This window comes from Leucopleurus acutus, assembly GCF_964270905.1.
Source record: "Leucopleurus acutus genome assembly, chromosome: 1".
NCBI classification, from domain to species: Eukaryota; Metazoa; Chordata; class Mammalia; order Artiodactyla; family Delphinidae; genus Leucopleurus; species Leucopleurus acutus.
Window position 1 is genome coordinate 30,842,345 of NC_139142.1, and position 21,007 is coordinate 30,863,351.

General features: G+C 37.2%; 1 protein-coding gene across 6 annotated transcripts in view; it reads right to left on the reverse strand.

The window, feature by feature from the left end:
- PCNX1 (pecanex 1) overlaps positions 1–21,007 on the reverse strand; it is a 168,762-nt gene that overhangs the window by 127,916 nt on the left and 19,839 nt on the right. For all 6 annotated transcript variants that reach the window (XM_082844795.1, XM_082844794.1, XM_082844796.1 and 3 more), the window contains exon 2: positions 9,474–9,682. In XM_082844795.1, the coding sequence (XP_082700921.1) occupies positions 9,474–9,682 (209 nt within the window). The remainder of the gene's footprint in view (positions 1–9,473; positions 9,683–21,007) is intronic.

A 21,007-nucleotide genomic window follows, 5' to 3' on the forward strand; every position in this document is an offset into this window, starting at 1 on the left:
CACAAGTAGTCAGTCCTACTATATTCATTCATTCATGCAACCAATTGACAGCTCTAGTGTACCAAGCATAGAAGGCTCTGGAAGTAAGTGTATCTGTTTTCCTGTTCATTTTTGTTCAGAACGGAGATTTACAGGTGGGAGAGTGGGGGAAAGGAGATGTCGAAAGCAAAAATCTACAACAAAGACCTTATTTAATGGTGAAACTTAAAAGCACTCCTAAAAAGACAAGGCTGTACACCAATGCTATTTCAATTTAACCACGTGTGAGAAGTTATGAAAAGTTAAACCCAATGAAAAGTTAAACAAGAAGCATAAGGTCTAGAAAGGAAGAAATAAAACTGTCAACATTTACAGAAAATCAAGAAATAACCTACAAAGTTTTACCATTAATAAGGGAGTTTAATAAAGTTGCTGGATACAAAGTAAACTGCTACATTTAAAGGGAGAAAATCAAAAGGTAAATAGAAAAAATCATATAGTAGCAGAAAAACTATAAAATAATTTGTCAAATTTAATAAAAGCTATGAAAGCCTTTTTTTTTTTTTTTTTTTTTGCAGTACATGGGCCTCTCACTGTTGTGGCCTCTCCCGTCACGGAGCAAAGGGTCCGGACGCACAGACTCAGCGGCCATGGCTCACGGGCCCAGCCGCTCCGCAGCATGTGGGATCTTCCCGGACCGGGGCACGAACCCGCGTCCCCTGCATCGGCAGGCGGACTCTGAACCACTGCGCCACCAGGGAAGCCCTATGAAAGCCGTTTAATGGAGAAATGATAAATCTTTACTGAAAGACATTAAAGAAGACTAAATAAATGGAGAGATTTAATATTGTAAAGATACCAATCCTCAGCAGAGGAATCTACATAGCCAGTGTAATTCCAATAAAAACCCTAAGTCCTTGTAGATTTTGCCCAGTAGACTCTGAAGTTTACACCAAAAATCAAGGAGGGGCTTCCCTGGTGGCACAGTGGTTAAGAATTGGCCTGCCAATGCAGGGGACACGGGTCCGAGCCCTCGTCTGGGAAGATCCCACATGTCCTGGAGCAACTAAGCCCATGGGCCACAACTGAGCCTGAGCTCTAGAGCCGACGTGCCACAATTACTGAAGCCCGTGGGCCTAGAGCCCGTGCTCCACAACAAGAGAAGCCACTGCAATGAGAAGCCTGCACATCACAACGAAGAGGAGTCCCCGCTCGCAACAACTAGAGAAAGGCTGCGCACAGCAATGAAGATCCAAAGCAGCCAAAAATAAATAAATAAAGTAAATTTATTTAAAACAAAAAAAAAATCAAGGAGCTGACAGTAGCAAATTAACTCCTGAAAAAGAACGAGGTACGAGGTTTGCCCCACTAGGTATCAAAAGTCATGTTATAAAGCACTTAGGATAGTGTGGTAACTGCACAGGCATAAACTAGATCAACAGAACAGAAGAGAGCCCAGAAACATACCCACCATGTATGAAAACTTAATTTATGACAAAATGAGTACTGCAGATCACCAAGGAAAAGATACTCTGTTTAACAAATACTGATTAAACCAGTTATTTATAAAGAAAAAAAACAAATCCTGAATCCCTACCTTACAACAGATCATAATAATTTCCAACAAAACTGAAATGTGAAAACAAAAGAAACATGAAACTTTAAAAAGACAAACTTTCTGAGAGTATTCTTCTGATATCTGTGTAGGAATAATTTCTTAAACAAAACACAAAATTGTTAATTACCAAAAAATGATAAACTGTGTATTAAATTTAAGAATGTATGATAATCATAAGAAACCTTAAGAAAAGCAAAGTGACAAGCTACAAACTGGGAAAAGATGTCTGTAATGTACATAACCAATAAGGAGTAGTACAATGAATATATATTTTTAAACTCATTTTTCTTAATCAATAAGAAAAAGAGAACTCCAAAGAAAAATAAAAAAGAAACGAATGGGCACCGGAAAGAACAGAAAACTTAAATGGACCATATATGTGAGATAAGATGCTCAGCCTCATTAGTAATCAGAAAGGTTAACTAAAGTCAAAATGAGACACATCTAACACTTAACTGTTAAAACGGCAAACTGTTAAAACTTACCAAAATCAAAGACTGAGGATATGAAACAATAAGCACTTTCACATACTAACGGTGAGAGTATAAATTGGTACAATCGTTTTGGCAAACAGCTTGTATTACCTAGTAAAACTGAACGTGAAAATACCCTGTGGGGCTTCACTGGTGGCGCAGTGGTTGGGAGTCCGCCTGCCGATGCAGGGGACGCAGGTTTGTGCCCCCGTCCGGGAGGATCCCACATGCCGCGGAGCGGCTAGGCCCGTGAGCCATGGCCGCTGAGCCTGCGCGTCCGGAGCCTGTGCTCCACAACGGGAGAGGCCACAACAGTGAGAGGCCCACGTACCACAAAAAAAAAAAAAAAAAAAAAATACAGAACTAATAAAGTTTCATAGAATGGAACACATCACAGAAAAATTAATTGTGGCATATAAATACACTGCCATAAAGTGAGGAAAAGTATTTGACACAAAATGATATCCTTCATAAATATCTTCTTCAAATCAATAGTAAAAAACTAACCACCAACAGAAAAATATACAATTCACAAAATAACAAATATAAATGGAACAGCACAAGAAAAATAGCTCCATATCACTAGTAATCCAAAAACTGAAAAAAGTAAACAATGAATTATTTACCAGTTTGTGAAAATACTAAATAGTGTAGTGAAAAGTACAAAAAAAGAAGCCCTCAAACTGCTGATCACAGTAATGAAAAGGTAAAAATCTTCAGAATTTGGCAATATATATTGAGAAACTTTAAAATGGGTGTAGCTTTCCGGTAATTCTACTTCTGCTAAATCATGATAAAAAATTTAGTCATTTAAACTTTGAACATCACAGTGATCTAACACAAATTTAAATTAGAAAATAATTGAAATAACGAAAAACAAGATAGCTAAATTAAGGTACTGTATACACACAAAATGGAATACAGTGTAGTCATTAAAAATACTATCACAGAGTTAGATATAGCCTCATCCACCAGAGGGCAGATAGCAGAAGCAAGAAGAACTACAATCCTGCAGCATGTGGAACAAAAACCACATTCACAGAGAGATAGACAAGATGAAAAGGCAGAGGGCTATGTACCAGATGAAGGAACAAGATAAAACCCCAGAAAAACAACAAAATGAAGTGGACATAGGCAAACTTCCAGAAAAAGAATTCAGAATAATGATAGTGAAGATGATCCAGGACCTCAGAAAAAGAATGGAGGCAAAGACCAGGAAGATGCAAGAAATGTTTAACAAAGACCTAGAAGAATTAAAGAGCAAACAAACAGAGATGAACAATAAAATAACTGAAATGAAAACTACACTAGAAGGAATCAATAGCAGAATAACTGAGGGAGAAGAATGGATAAGTGACCTGGAAGACAGAATGGTGGATGTCACTGCTACGGAACAGAATAAAGAAAAAAGAATGAAAAGAAATTAAGACAGCCTAAGAGACCTCTGGGACAACATTAAATACAACAACATTAGCATTATAGGGATCCCAGAAGGAGAAGAGAGAGAGAAAGGACCCGAGAAAATATCTGAAGAGATTATACTCAAAAACTTCCCTTACATGGGAAAGGAAATAGCAACCCAAGTCCAGGACGCACAGCGAGTTCCATACAAGATAAACCCAAGGAGAAACCCGCCCAGACACATAGTAATCAAATTGGCAAAAATTAAAGACAAAGAAAAATTATTAAAAGCAGCAAGGGAAAAATGACAAATAACATACAAGGGAACTCCTGTAAGGTTAATAGCTGATTTCTCAGCAGAAACTCTACAAGCCAGAAGGGAGTGGCACGATATACTTAAAGTGATGAAAGGGAAGAACCTACAACCAATATTACTCTACAAGGCAAGGATCTCATTCAGATTCGATGGAGAAATCAAAAGCTTTACACACAAACAAAAGCTAAGAGAATTCAGCACAACCAAACCAGCTCTACAACAAATGCTAAAGGAACTTCTCTAAGTGGGAAACACAAGAGAAGAAAAAGACCTACAAAAACAAACCCAAAACAATTAAGAAAATGGTCATAGGAACATACATATTGATAATTACCTTAAACATGAAAGGATTAAATGCTCCAACCAAAAGACACAGGCTTGCTGAATGGATACAAAAACAAAACCCATATATATGCTGTAAACAAGAGACCCACTACAGACGTAGGGACACATACAGACTGTAAGTGACGGGATGGAAAAAGATATTCCACGCAAATGGAAATCAAAAGAAAGCTGGAGTAGCTATACTCATATCAGATAAAACAGACTTTAAAATAGAGACTGTTACAAGAGACAGGAAGGACACTACATAATGATCAAGGGATCAACCCAAGAAGAAGATATAACAATTATAAATATATTTGCACCTAACATAGGAGCACCTCAATACAAAAGGCAGCTGCTAAAAGCTCTAAAAGAGGAAATCGACAGTAACACAATAATAGTGGGGGACTTTAACACCACACTTACACCAATGGACAGACCATCCAAACAGAAAATTCATAAGGAAACAGAGGGTTTATATGACACAACAGACCAGACAGATTTAATTGATATTTATAGGACATTCCATCCAAAAACAGCAGATTACACTTTCTTCTCAAGTGCACACAGAACATTCTCCAGGATAGATCACATTTTAGGTCACAAATAAAGCCTCAGTAAATTTAAGGAAATTGAAATCATATCAAGAATCTTTTCTGACCACAATGCGATGAGATTAGAAATGAATTACACGGAAAAAAACATAAAAAACACAAACACATGGAAGCTAAACAATACGCTACTAAATAACGAAGAGATCACTGAGGAAAGCAAAGAGGAAATCAAAAAATACCTAGAGACAAATGACAATGAAAACACGACGATCCAAAACCTATGGGATGTAGCAAAAACAGTTCTAAGAGGGAAGTTTATAACTATACATGCCTACCTCAAGAAAAAAGAAAAATCTCAACTAAACAATCTAACCTTACACCTAAAGGAACTAGAGAAAGAAGGACAAGCCAAACCCAAAGTTAGCAGAAGTAAAGAAATCATAAAGATCAGAGCAGAAATAAATGAAATAGAAACAAAGAAAACAATAGCAAAGATCAATAAAACTAAAAGCTGGTTCTTCGAGAAGAGAAACAAAACTGATAAACCATTAGCCAAAGTCATCAAGAAAAAGAGGGAGAGGACTCAAATCAATAAAATTAGAAATAGAAAAGGAAAAGTTACAACAGACACCACAGAAACACAAGGCATCCTAAGAGACTACTACAAGCAACTCTATGCCAATAAAATGGACAACCTGGAAGAAATGGACAAATTCTTAGAAAGGTGTAACCTTCCCAGAACGAACCAGGAAGAAATAGAAAATACGAACAAACCAATCACAAGTAATGAAATTGAAACTGTGATTAAAAATCTTCCAACAAACAAAAGTCCAGGACCAGATGGCTTCACAGGTGAATTCTATCAAACATTTAGAGAAGAGCTAACACCCATACTTCTCAAACTCTTCCAAAAAATTGCAGAGGAAGGAATACTCCCAAACTCATTCTATGAGGTCACCATCGCCCTGATACCAAAACCAGACAAAGATACTACAAAAAAAGAAAATTACAGACCAATATCACTGATGAATATAGATGCAAAAATCCTCAACAAAATACTAGCAAACAGAATCCAACAACACATTAAAAGGATCATACACCATGATCAAGTGGGATTTATCCCAGGGATGCAAGGATTCTTCAATATACGCAAATCAATCAATGTGATACACCATATTAACAAATTGAAGAATAAAAACCATATGATCATCTCAATAGATGCAGAAAAAACTTTTGACAAAATTCAACACCCATTTATGATAAAAACTCTCCAGAAAGTGGGCACAGAGGGAACCTACCTCAACATAACAAAGGCCATATACAAACAACCCACAGCAAACATCATTCTCAATGGTGGAAAACTGAAAGCATTTCCTCTAAGATCAGGAACAAGACAAGGATGTCCACTCTCACCATTATTATTCAACAAAGTTTTGGAAGTTCTAGTCACGGCAATCAGAGAAGAAGAAGAAATAAAAGGAATACAAATTGGAAAAGAAGAAGTAAAACTGTCACTACTTGCAGATGACATGATACTATACACAGAGAGTTCTAAAAATGTCACCAGAAAACTACTAGAGCTAATCAATGAATTTGGTAAAGTTGCAGGATACAAAATTAATGCACAGAAATCTCTTGCATTCCTATTCACTAATGATGAAAAATCTGAAAGAGAAATTCAGGAAACGCTCTCATTTACCATTGCAACAAAAAGAATAAAATACCTAGGAATTGTAGGTATTTTACCTACCTTTTGTCTCTCTAGGTAGGTCTTTTGTCTCCTTACTTAGGGAGACAAAAGACCTGTATGCAGAAAACAATAAGACACTGATGAAAGAAATTAAAGATGATACCAACAGATGGAGAGATATACCATGTTTTTGGATTGGAAGAACCAATACTGTGAAAATGACTAGACTACCCAAAGCAATCTACAGATTCAATGCAATTGCTATCAAATTACCAATGGCATTTTTTTCGGAAGTAGAACAAATCATCTTAAAATTTGTATGGAGACACAAAAGACCCCGAATAGCCAAAACAGTCTTGAGGGAAAAAAACGGAGCTGGAGGAATCAGACTCCCTGACTTCAGACTATATTACAAAGATACAGTAATCGAGACAATGTGGTACTGGCACAAAAACAGAAACATAGATCAATGGAATAAGATAGAAAGCCCAGAGATAAACCCACACACCTATGGTCAACTAATCTGTGACAAAGGAGGCAAAGATATACAATGGAGAAAAGACAGTCTCTTCAACAAGTGGTGCTGGGAAAACTGGACTGCTACATGTAAAAGAATGAAATTAGAACACTACCTAACACCATACACAAAAATAAACTCAAAATGGATTAGAGACCTAAATGTAAAAGACCGGACACTATAAAACTCTTAGAGGAAAACACAGGAAGAACACTCTTTGACATAAATCACAGCAAGATCTCTTTTGATCCACCTCCTAGAGTAATGGAAATAAAAACAAACATAAACAAATGGGACCTAATGAAACTGCAAAGTTTTTGCACAGCAAAGGAAACCATAAACAAGACGAAACGACAACCCTCAGAATGGGAGAAAATATTTGCAAATGAATCAACAGACAACGGATTAACCTCCAAAATATATAAACAGCTCAGGCAGCTCAATATTAAAGAAACAAACAACCCAATCCAAAAATGGGCAGAAGACCTAAATAGACACTTCTCCAAAGAAGACATACAGATGGCCAAGAGGCACATGAAAAGCTGCTCAACATCACTAATCATTAGAGAAATGCAAATCAAAACTACAATGAGGTATCACCTCACACCAGTTAGAATGGGCATCATCAGAAAATCTACAAACAACAAATGCTGGAGAGGGTGTGGAGAAAAAGGAAGCCTCTTACACTGTTGGTGGGAATATAAATTGATACAGCCACTATGGAGAACAGTATGGAGGTTCCTTAAAAAACTAAGAATAGAAGTACCATGTGATCCAGCAATCCCACTACTGGGCATATATCCAGAGAAAACCATAATTCAAAACGACACATGCACCCCAATGTTCATTGCAGCACTATTTACAATAGCCAGGTCATGGAAGCAAGCTAAATGCCCATCGACAGATGAATGGATAAAGAAGTTGTGGTACATATATACAATGGAATATTACTCAGCCATAAAAAGGTACGAAATTGAGTCATCTGTTGACACGTGGATGGATCTAGAGACTGTCATACAGAGTAAAGTAAGTCAGAAAGAGAAAAACAAATATTGTATATTAACGCATGTATGTGTAACCTATAAAAATGGTACAGATGAGCCGGTTTGCAGGGCAGAAGTTGAGACACAGTTGTAGAGAACAAACGTATGGACACCAAGGGGGGAAAACCACAGGGGGGGGTGGGGATGGTGGTGTGCTGAACTGGGCCATTGGAATTGACATGTATACACTTATGTGTATAAAATTGATGACTAATAAGAACATGCTGTATAAAAAAACAAAGAAACAAACAAAAAAATACTATCACAGAAATAGTATTTTCAGTAGTTCAAAGTATTTCCTGAGTACCTATCAGTGCAAGACACTGTTCTGGAACCTGGGAATATAATAGTTTGTAAGAAAAACAAGGCCCTGCCTTCAGAAAGCTTATAAATGCAAACAAATGATTAAGTAAGATAATTTCAGATAGTGATTTATGCTATTAACAAAATTATTATAAGGTAAAATATCTGTTCAATGAACAAACAGGGTAATCATGTTAGGGATGGAGGAAAATGTAACTGAAAAAGGATGAAGGTTTTCAGTGCACTGGAGAATATACAGAAACATTACCTGTCTTAATAGATATTGAGTACCCACTTTTAGTGATATTATTTATATCTTGAACCTGAAATATTTCATATTATACTGACTGGAAACATGGCATAGTGGTTAAAAGCACGGCCTCGCCTCCAGAGCTTGACAGCCTAGATTATTTGATCTTTCTCACCTCACTTTCCACATCTGCAAATCAGGGATAATAACAGCAACCATCTCATAGAATTGTTTTTGAGGACTGTATGAGCTTAAAAATGTCAAGTGCTCATATAGCAACTGTTTAAAAATTATATTAGGGACACCTATTATTTCTATAAAGTCACTATAACCTTTTGACTATGATAAATAAATCCCTCTGTCAGAAAGAGAAAGTGGGTGAGGCCAAGGTAATGGGATAGAATGTGACTGAGGGCAGTAGGGGACTATTTTAGCTGAGACAGGCTCCAGGAACGCCTCCAGGAAGGGGTGACAGCTACACAGAGTTGAACCCTAGGAAGTCAGTCATGCTAAGATCTAGGGAAGGAACAGCTAAGTTTCTAAGGTAAGAATATAAAATTGAAAAAAATTTACAATGGATAAAATGAAAACTGTAGATTATAAATGTCAAGTAAAATATCACAGTCTGCTTAAGATATATATACACATTTTATTTATATGTATAAAAATAAATGTTTAGATTTATAAAGCCATGTTTTATTATTTCTTTAACCTGTTTTCCATTGGTTTTGGTCTTTGGTATGAATAACTATTACACTATTATGACTATTATTGTTCTAAAATGTTATTTATTAACAAGGCCAAGGATACTGATTTATCCCCAGATAGCCAGTCAGCTTTGCTGTGGTCTAATGTGACAATCACACTTGTCACTGTATCAACAGTGGTAAGATCTACCACTGCCTTAAAACCAGGTAAACAGAATAGGCATGACACAATAATCACATCATTGTACACATGCATCACTGTACATCGTTACAAACTGAGTGGCATGGGTTTCCTTACCTTGGGCCATTGCTGTCTTTTCTCCTTGTTGAACAGTTGCCTTGCTCAGCTCTGGCTCGCTGATCTGTGAAATCATTTGTGTTCCTATCTACAATCTCTCCAGCATCAAGTGCTCTGTGGAGTCGATAGTTGACCATCTTCAGAACAATGAAAACAGCAGCTATCACAGGACAATAGACTGCTACTATAATCATGGAAGAAGGAAGGGCCTTAAAGAGAAAGAAAATAAAGACAGGAATTTTAAAATATCTTATACTTTATTCAATGAGAGAAATCTGTAACTAAAATAATAAACACACACATTCTCACACAAAGCAACAATTGTGTTCCTAGCACTAAGTTGTAAAAGTATAAGACAGCACCAGCCAATACAGTAGCCACTTGCTACATGTGGCTATTGAGTGCTTGAAATGTGGTTAGCCTGAATTGAGATGTGCACTAAGAATAAAATAACACTGGATTTTGAAAATTCAGTACGAAAAAAAGAATGCAAAATATCTCAATTTTTATACTGATTACATGTTGAAATATATTTAATTATACTGGGTTAAATAAAATATATTATTAAAGTTAATTTCATCTGTTACTTTTATTTTTAATGTAGCTACTAGAAAAGTTTTAAATTACATATGTGGCTTACAATATATGTCCACTGGACAGCACTGTTACAAAGTCCATGCCAAAAAGCTTATAATACAAGTAGAGAGTTAAGGGATCACATTATATAATATGTGAATAAGACAGGGTTGTGATCCAAATACACATAATCTCTGTTTATGTGCTCCCTGTAATTTTTTTTTAGGATATAAACTTTGTGTTCTAGAAAATTCCAAGTTAAAACTTATGAGAATAACCTTAGAACTATGACTATAAAACCAGATAAGACATGGGGGACATTCAAAATCCAAATGTTTTATTTTAAAATACTTAAGTGCTTAAAATACTGAAAAATTGTAACCTGCCAAATAAAACGAATAAAAGAATACAGAATAGAATCAAGCAATAAATAGATTTATTGAAATAAGTCAGAAGCATCCTGGGCATGGGGACTGCACACCCATCATACCTGAGAATTCAGTGATGTGGACATGAGTCCAGGGCTGGCAGGCTGGAGAACACCCCACTTGAAAGGCATGACTCAGAGTCACTGTTAGCAAAGCCTATAAAACTAGGCTCAAGTTATGCCCCTTTTCATGAGAAAAAAATCATCCCAGGTGTTTACAGCTCTAGATTTCACGTTTTCATAAGGTTCACCTCAGTAATCTGAGAACATGGCTCTAAATTTACTTGGAAAGATATCCTCAAATCGCTTGAGAAGGTGAAATTGAAAAGGTTCTAATGAACCAGGGAGGTTTCAAAGACAGATATGATAAAAGTTTAAAAAATAAGACAGTTATTTGGGAGGTAGAGAGAGGGAAACAGTGTGGGTTGGAACTGGGAGGCGGGAAAAGAAAGTAAATCAAGCCTAAAGTTTAATACTTTTGGGTTGAGTGCAGGCATAATAGGTGAATATTTGGTATTTTTATTTTTTAATTTTATTTATTTTTGGCTGCGTTGGGTCTTCATCGCTGCAACTTTCTCTAGTTGCGGCGAGCGGGGGCTACTCTTCATTGCGGTGCATGGGCTTCTCACTGTGGTGGCTTCTCTTGTTGCGGAGCACAGGCTCTAGGCGCACAGACTTCAGTAGTTGTGGTTCGCGGGTTCTAGAGCACAAGCTCAGTAGTTGCGGCACACGGGCTTAGCTGCTCTGCGACATGTAGGATCTTCCCAGACCAGGGATCGAACCTGTGCCTCCTGAATTGGCAGGCGGATGCTTAACCACTGCACCACCAGAGAAGTCCTATTTGGTATTTTTAAATGCTTAGATTAAGAAGCCCTTCATATTGGTGTAATCTAAAAAATTACACTGGTGACTTCAATTTAAAATGTCATTGAATAACAGATCTAGGCTTATAAAATGTATTTAAAATCTTACAAAATCCATAAATACCAGGTTGAGAAGAGTTAAGTACTCCAAAGATTTGTTAATTTACATAATTTACTTAAAATTTATAAATGCAATTTAAATTCAAGGGATCTTAAGCTACATGAAAAAACCGAATCTCTTAAAAATGATTGTTAAAATGTGTTCAATTTGTAAAGAGGTGAGTTTAAAATTCTAAGTTAATTTATAGCTTTAATAAATCTAACATTCATTGCAAAAAAAAAAAGTTCCCTGAAAAACTTTTTCCAAACAGAAACACACACACACAAATTGACAAAAATTTCAAAGTAAACATGCACATAAATACATACAAACACATACACTGCTTAGAATATTTATAGAAGTTCTGCATGATGCTGATTTCCATATGATATGTTCACTTAAGAACTGGAATTCTTGGAGATCATTTAGTTCAACACCCTCATTTCCAGACTAAAAACAGAGCTACTGTATGATCCAGCAATCCCACTCCTTAGCATATATCTGAAGAAAACCATAGTTCAGAAAAATACATGCACCTCAATGTTCACTGCATCACTGTTTACAACAGCCAAGACATGGAAGCAACCTAAATGTCCATCGACAGATGAATGGATAAAGATGTGGTACATATATACAAGGAATATTGTACATATATACAGTATTACTCAGCCATTTAAAAGAATGAAATAATACCGTTTGCAGCAACATGGGTGGACCTGGAGATTATCATACTAAGTGAAGTCAGACAGAGAAAGACAAATATCATATGATATCACTTATATGCTGAATCTAAAAAAAAAAAAAAAGATACAAATGAACTTACTTACAAAACAGAAACAAACTCACAGACTTAGAAAACGAATTTATGGTTACCAGGGGGGAAGAGTGGGGTGGAGGGATAGATTGCGAGTTTGGGATTGACATGTACACACTGCTGTATTTAAAATAAAATGACTTTCCATGAAATTAATTATTTTAAAAACATGTATCACTGTATATAGCAATATGTATATATTTATATATGTATGTGTATATATATAATATGTATATTATATAAAGAATAAATATAAAGAATTCCTTCAAAATCAATAACAAAGAGGCAGACCAATGAAAATAAAGGACAACAGACAGAACTTACACAGAAAAATATAGACAGCCAATAAAAACAACATGAAAACATGTTCAACTTCATCAGTAATGAGCAAAATACAATGTAAAACCTCAACAATGTATCATTAACACCCATCTTAATGAACAAAAATTAAGAAATCAGACAAAATTAAGTATGGACAACCAGACCTCTTGTAAACTGCTAGTAGAAATATAAACTGATAGATACATCACCCAAGATCCAGCAATTTCTCTCACAAGCGTAAAAATGAAAGAAACTCTTACACTCGCAGCATAAGACTTTTACCAAAAACTGGGGGTGGGGGGGACCTCAATTGAAAATCAAAAGGAAAATGGAAAACGGCAGACTAGTTACCAATGGAATCTAACAGTAAAAACTACAGCTACAGGCAGCAACATATACAATATGTGTTGTATTCCAAATGTAAACTTACGTTTTACTGTATTTTCTTGATTTTTTGGTAATAAGCATGTCTTTCTTTTATAGTTAGAAAAGAGAGCTAAAATTTTAATAGTGATAAGAAGGTTTTCATATTAGAAAAAGAGTATATTAGCTTTCACCTTTTACAAAGACATGATCTACATTCTTCTCATTAATGGATGCCTTATCAATAGGTCAAGTTCCACATCAAGGCCGTTTGTCACCTTATTTGCAAGAAGTTAAAAAAAAACCTTAACTCTCAATTATACAGCCCTGAATGGCAGGAAGTGTTAACAGCTGTCAGAGAGCTCTAGATATTCAGATCAAACATAGCTCCCGAAATTGTAGTAAGCCTCCTTACTAAGAACTATGTTAGATACTTTACATAAGATCAATCCTCTTAGAAGTTGGATGAACAGAAATGTAAATGAAAACTACAATTAAATATTACCACATACCCATTAGGATGGCTACTATCAATTAACCAGAAAAAAAAAAAAAGGACAGAAAATAACAAGTGTTGGCATCGGTGTGGAGAAATTGGAACCTCTGTACGCTGTTGGTGGGACAGTAAAATGATGCAGCCTCTATGAAAACAGTATGGTGGTTCCTCAAAAATATTAAAAATAGAATTACCATATGATCTAGCAATTCCACTTCTGGGTATTTATTCCAAAGAATAAATCGAATCTTGAATAAACTGCAGGATCTCGAAAAGATATCTGGACATTCATGTACACAGCAGCATTATGCACAACAGCCAAGAGATGGAAGCAAAGCAGTGTCTATGAATGGATGAATAGATAAAAAAAAATGTGGTCTATATGTATGATGCATTATTCAACATTAAAAGGAATGAACTCTTTTTTTTTTTTTTTTCTTTTTTTGCAGTACGCGGGCCTCTCACTGTTGTGGCCTCTCCCGTTGCAGAGCGCAGGCTCAGCAGGCCTGGCTCACGGACCCAGCCGCTCCGCGGCATGTGGGATCTTCCCGGACCAGGGCACGAACCCGTGTCCCCTGCATCGGCAGGAGGACTCTCAACCACTGCGCCACCAGGGAAGCCCAAAAGGAATGAACTCTTGTCGCATGCTGCTGCACAGATGAACCTCGAGAACAGTATGCTAAGTGAAATAAGCCAGTAACAAAAAGGCAAAATACTGGATGATTCCACTTATATGAGGTATCTAAAGTAGTCAAATCCATAGAAATAGAAAGCAGAATGATGGTTGCCATGGGCTGGTGGGAGAGAGAGTGAAGAGTTGTTGTTTAATGGGTGTACAGTTTCAGTTTTGCAGAATGAAAAGGTCCTGGAAATGCATTCCACAACAATGTAAATATACTTAACACTACTGAATAGAACACTTAAAAATGTGTTAAAATGGTAAATTTTATGTTACGTGTTTTTTACTACAATTTAAAAAGTTAGACGGACGAATGTTTCACTCTTTTCTCTCTGGTGAGGAAAGTCAAATGTTGAGAAACAAGCTAGGAGACTGAGCCATTTACACCACTTCTTAAATTCTGACAGGTTATCCTGAACGTTAAAAAGTTGTATTATTTCAGCCAGGAGTGATAGGTTCAAGCTATTCAAGACGCCAAATATATTTCTGATAGGACTCTTGAGAGAGCCACTTGGAATCACAGAAATGGTCATACCGGAATTAACAGTGCCCTGAAGTAAATTTATCTTACATTTCATTTCAAAACTCAAGTGAATAATTCTCCCCTATGGCAGGCACACTGCATGGCAGAAAAGCTATCCTTTACATAATGCTCATTTCATTGTGCAGCAATGTAAAGACATTATGTTCACTGTCTATGCTTTGTGGTGGAATCTTAATTTTCTCTATTTTCTACACCACTGAGTCGAGATCTGAAGCATACTGTTAACAAATGCGTATCCTTCCTTAATATATTTGTAGCTGTTCTCAATTAGAACTGATTTCACTGCATCTTTTCCAGTTCATGTTACAATACTTAGTGCCAACTAACATACTTAGATATCAACTAACATCTAACACTTAGTGAACACCATGTGCTAGGCACGTTTCTAAGTGCTTTATGTATATTAACTCATTTAACCCTCACATTCACCTCATGAAGTCAGCACTATCATTCTTCCCGTTTTACAAATTTAGAAACTGAAGCACAAAGAGGTAAGTAACTTGCTCAAGGTCTCAGAATGAGACGTTAAGGAGCAGTTTGGCTCCAGAGTCCTTGCTCTTCATCATGATACCCAATTGTCTCTAAATCAGGGGTTGGCAGACTTTTTCTGTTTGAAACAAAAAATATTTCACAGTTTGCAGGTCATAATCTGTCATAACCACTCAACACTGCTGTTGTAGTCTGAAAGCAGCTATAGGCAGCATACATGAACGTGAACATGAACATGGTGTTTTCCAATAAAACTCTATGGACACTTTGTAGACACTGAAATTTGAAATTCATTTAATTTTTACATAGCATAAAGTATTACTCTTCTTTTGATTTTTTTCCAACCGCTAAAAACTGCAGAAACCATCCTTACTTAGCTCATGGGCCATACAAAAACTACATGGGCCGTAGTTTATTGATACCTGCTCTAAATCAAAGTTTATTTTCTTCTCTCACCAGTAAGATATCGTCACCAAACAAAATATCATCAAGCACTTCCCCCTCATACATGCCAAGTACAAATCTATAATCTCCAACATCCCCAGTTTCATCCAACTATGAAGCAAAGTAACTGCTAGCAAACATAGGACAGTAATTGCTCTTCCCTTTCAGTGAGAAAGTCTATCAATTTACACAGAAAGCATTGGTTTGGGATTATCATGGAAAATTCCACTGGTTCCACAGAAATCACTGGAAAAATGAGAAAAACAATGGCTTTCAGAAACTATTTGACAAAGTTTCACGAAAAGAAACTAACTAGGGACGAGGGGCAGAGGGTCTCTCTGTACTATGAAGGAAAACTTCCGACGCAAACACTGAAGACTGAACCTCACTGTCTCTAAAATAGTAGATTGACTGTTAAGAGAATCGTAGAAGGGACTTCCCTGGTTAGGACTCCGTGCTCTCACTGCTGGGGGCCTGCGTTCAATGCCTGGTTGGGGAGCTAAGATCCCACAAGCCATGTGGCACAGCCAAAAGAAAAGAAAAACAAAACAGAATCGTAGAAGTGAAAAAACAAATTTAGGTCAGCCTTTCAAAACAAATAGATAGCAAGAAGGTCACGTTTCTACACATCTCCTTTAATTAGATATTTTTCCTCAAAATGTTTAGCCATAAATTTGTAATTAATAAACACAACTGTCATTCCCCTGAGGCCTTTCTTTGCTGCCTTACGATAAATCATAGTTCGATATCCAGCTATAAGAAAAAACTGAGTAACACTTTCGCTTCCAAGTTCAAAACACTAAATTCATTCAGATTATTCCTTTTAAGTCCAAGCTTCCCTCCTTGTGTGGTTTGGGATCACTGAATGCTGCCAACTACCAAGGTAGCTGGTGCTTTTACCAAGCTACAACACAATCAATCACTGAGATATTTAGACAGAAAAACTGAACTTAAATTTTTCTTAGCTTTAAAGTCCTGTCTGCTCTGTCAACATGTAATAGAAAAGGAAGTAAGAATAAAATTATAGCCAAAAAAATCTGGTAAATGATAACAAAAATTAGCAGAATTTGAAGCAGTATGCCTTATGCCCCGGGGATGGGACAGGGAACCACAGATACTAATCCTGTCCTAAATTATAAATTCCATCCATCAATAATATCCGGACTAACTTTTCTTAAAACTTTTTCAGAAGAAAAACTAGACAGCGATAACAAGGGTACTCCCTTCCTTCCATAGGCTACCCCTAAATGCATCAGGCCTATGGCTATTCTGCTGGGCACAAATGGCCAACCGGGCAAAGAATTAAGAACCAGTCTTCATAAAGCTATACCAAGATAGCCAATTGGCCCTGGGTTCTAGCTTTTCTACTGGTATACCTGAAGCTGTGGGAATACCTGTACTTCCTCATCCTGATGGAAAATCCCTTCTGGCTTATTCACAAAAAAAGATAAATGCATAAGCTAATTCCTGCAAAGTGCAGAATTCAGTTCCATATCTGTATCCCCTTTCATTTCTGGCCAACAGAGAGAATGTTGGGGGAAAAGGGAGGGAGAAGGTCTTAGTAACCAAATATTGCCCATAAATTGTAGACAATGACTATTAATTAGGGGTAAAGAAAGAGATTGGATCAGAAAGAAAAGGACTGTTTTTAAACCTTAGGGTTTTTGTATGTAGGCTGCCCCCAAAGGACTTAGGAAAGCCCTTGTGTCACAACCCTAACTCTAGGGATTCGGCCCTTGTCACAGCCCCCTTCGGGGGTTGACAATTAAGCACTGCAGGTAAATACCTCCTTTCATAGGACGGGCTGCAGAAGAAAAAGAAACTACTCCCAATGTCAGGATTCAGGCATACTTGCCCACAGGAAAAAAAACCCAAAATATAACTTCCTAGAATTCCAACTACATAGGGAGTCAAATTGATTTCAGCAGGCCAGCTAAGAACCTCGAACAAACTCAGAATACATTTTCCCCAAAGGCACTGGTTTACAAGTGACTACTGGAACTTGAACCTACCCATATTTCTGCAGAAGTTTGAATTTTATCTACATACTATTTTAATACAAATACAATCATTAAAAATACTAGATATTTTTCTGTTTATATTTGCATTTTATATTTATGTCACTCTAAAACATATATTTGTATTTACATTTTTATCTACAGTAGAATGTTCTTTGTAGGAAAGCAACATTCAAAAATACATATTAACAAGCTGCAAAGAGACCAAAGTAATATAGTACATACAACTCATCACCAATAATATGTGTTAGGCGCTAAAGATAGGCAGGATAGGCATATATAAAACATAAATGAGAAGTCAGGGCACAAACGTGAAAAATAAGGGAGGGAATAAGAGTCCTAAGAAATAAAAGCAAGGATGTATACTGATGGACTAAAGTTATCTCCTATACTTTATAGGAATTTTCCTATACTTTTAATTTTCCCAACAAGGAAAGAAAAGGCTTTTAGACAATCTGAACCTGTAAATTTTGGTGAAAGTCAATGTCTTTACAGTTAAAATGTTCTATAAAATATATTTAGATATACTATATTTCTACCCTGTTTCATAAAACAATTTTGTTCAATTCATTTACATATACCTTTAGCAACAGAGCTTTCTTCATCACAAAAGCCATCATGAGTTATTTAACATAGGCTTACATAGCACATCATCATCATTTTGGTATATGTCATTTAAGTTACAAGACTTTTTAAAAGTACATGATACTGTTACTGGAAATTCTGCTTATAACAAATATCAATTAGCATTTCATTAGGACAACTGTTCTTTTTCCATTCACATCATAAATACATATTCCTATCTCCAACTGAGTAACATATTGTTTTACCTTTAATAATTTATTATGACATTCAATACTTGCAAATTATTAAGTTATAACCCTAGTAATAGTTACTATACCTATTGATATGTTAAGTTTTTTAGGACTTTAACCAAAAAAACATGTTTAAAACACAAAAAAGCAACTGGGTGAAAAAAGTAACTGAGCAAGCAGCAGGTAATATAAAAGACTTTGTAACGACTCTGATAATATGGTAATTCTTTCTTTGCTGAGGGATAATTGTTGGGGAGTCGGGGAATCTAGCCTTACACAGGCATACCTCTGAGATATCGTGGGTGTGGACCCAGACCACCGCAATAAAGCGAGTCACATGAATTTTTTGGTTTCCAAGTGCATATAAGTTACATTTAAACTATACTGTGGTCTATTAAGTGTGCAAGCATTATGTCTAAAAAAAGGAACATATCTTAATTAAAAGATACTTTGCTAAAAAATGCTACATCATCTGAGCCTTCAGTGAATCATACTCTTTTTGCTGGTAGAGGTTTTGCCTCCATGCTGATGGCTGCTGACTGATCAGGGTCGTGGATGCTGAAGGCTGGGGTGGGCGTGACCATTTCTTAAAATAAGACAGCAATGAAGGTTGCCACATCGACTGAATCTTCCTTTCATGAATGATTTCTCTGTAGCATGCAACACTGTTTGATAGCATTTTACCCACACTCGAACATCTTTCAAAATTAAAGTCAATCCTCTCAAACCCTACCACTGCTTTATCAATTAAGTTTTTGTAATATTCTAAATCCTTTGTCATTTCAACAATGTTCACAGCATCTTTACCAGGGTAGTTTCCATCTCAACAAACCACTTTCTTTCCTCACCCATTAAGAAGCAACTCCTCATCTGTTAAAATTTTATCATGAGGGACTTCCCTGGCTGTCCAGTGGTTAAAACTCCATGCTTCCACTGCAGGGGGCGTGGGTTCAATCCCTGGTCGGGGAACTAAGATCCCACATGCTGCGTGGTGTGGCCAAAAAAAAAAATTTTTTTTCTTATCATGAGATGGCAGCAATTCAGTCACATCTTCAGGCTCTGCTTCTCATCCTAGTTCTCTAGTATTTCCACAACAACTGCAGTTACTTCCTCCACTGAAGTCCAGAACCCCTCAAAGTCATCCATGAGGGTTGGAATCAACTTCTTCCAAATTCCTGTTAATGTTCAATATTTTGACCCCCTTCCATGAATCACAAGTGTTCTTAATGGCATCAAGAATGGTGAATACTTTCCAGAAGGTTTTCAATTTACTTTGCCCAGATCCAGAGAAATCACTATCTATGGCAACTATGGCCTTAAGAAATGTATTTTTCTTTCTCTTTTTTTTTTTTTTGCGGTACGCGGGCCTCTCACTGTTGTGGTCCCTCCTGTTGCAGAGCACAGGCTCTGGACGCGCAGGCCCAGCGGCCATGGCTCACGGGCCCAGCAGCTCCGCGGCATGTGGGATCCTCCCGGACCGGGGCACGAACCCGTGTCCCCTGCATCGGCAGGCGGACTCTCAACCACCGCGCCACCAGGGAAGCCCAAGAAATGTATTTCTTAAATAATGAGACTTGAAAGTCGAAATTACTCCTTTTTTAAAAAAATATTTATTTACTTATTCATTTATTTGGCTGTGCCGGGTCTTAGTTGGGGCACATGGGATCTTCACTGCAGTGTGGGGGATCTTTAGTTGCGGCATGTGGGATCTTTAGTTGCAGCATGCAGGATCTTTAGTTGCAACATGTGAACTCTTAATTGCAGCATGTGGGATCCAGTTCCATGACCAGGGATTGAACCCGGGCCCCCTGCATTGGAAGCGCGGAGTCTTAGCCACTGGGTCACCAAGGAAGTGCCCAAAATTACTTCTTGATCCATGGGCTGCAGAATGGATAGTGTTAGCAAACATGAAAAAAAAAAAAGAATTTCATTGTACATCTCCATCCGAGCTTTTGAGGGGCCAGGTGCATTGTCAATAAGCAGTAATATTTTGAAAAGAATCTTCTTTTCTCAGCAGTAGGTCTCAAGAGTGAGATCTACTGTTGAGACATAAAATATACAGTAAACCATATTGTAAATGGATGTGCTGTCACCCAGGCTTTGCTTTTCCAATAGAGCACAGGCAGAGTAGATTTAGCATAATTCTTAAGAGCCCTAGAATTTTTGGAATGGTAAATGAGCATTGGCTTCAACTTAAAAAGTCACCAGGGGCTTCCCTGGTGGCGCAGTGGTTGAGAGTCCGCCTGCCGATGCAGGGGACACGGGTTCGTGCCCCGGTCCGGGAGGATCCCACATGCCACGGAGCGGCTGGGCCCGTGAGCCATGGCCGCTGAGCCTGCGCGTCCGGAGCCTGTGCTCCGCAACGGGAGAGGCCCTTGAGCATCTTTTCATGTGCCTGTTGGCCAACAACAGTGAGAAGCCCGCATACTGCAAAAAAAAAAAAAAAAAAAAGTCACCAGCTGCACCAGCCCCTAATGAAAGAATCAGCCTGTCCTTTGAAGCTCTGAAGGCAGGCACTGACTTCTCTCTAGCTATGAAAGTCCTAGGAGGCATCTTCTTCGAATAGAATGCTGTCTCATCTACAC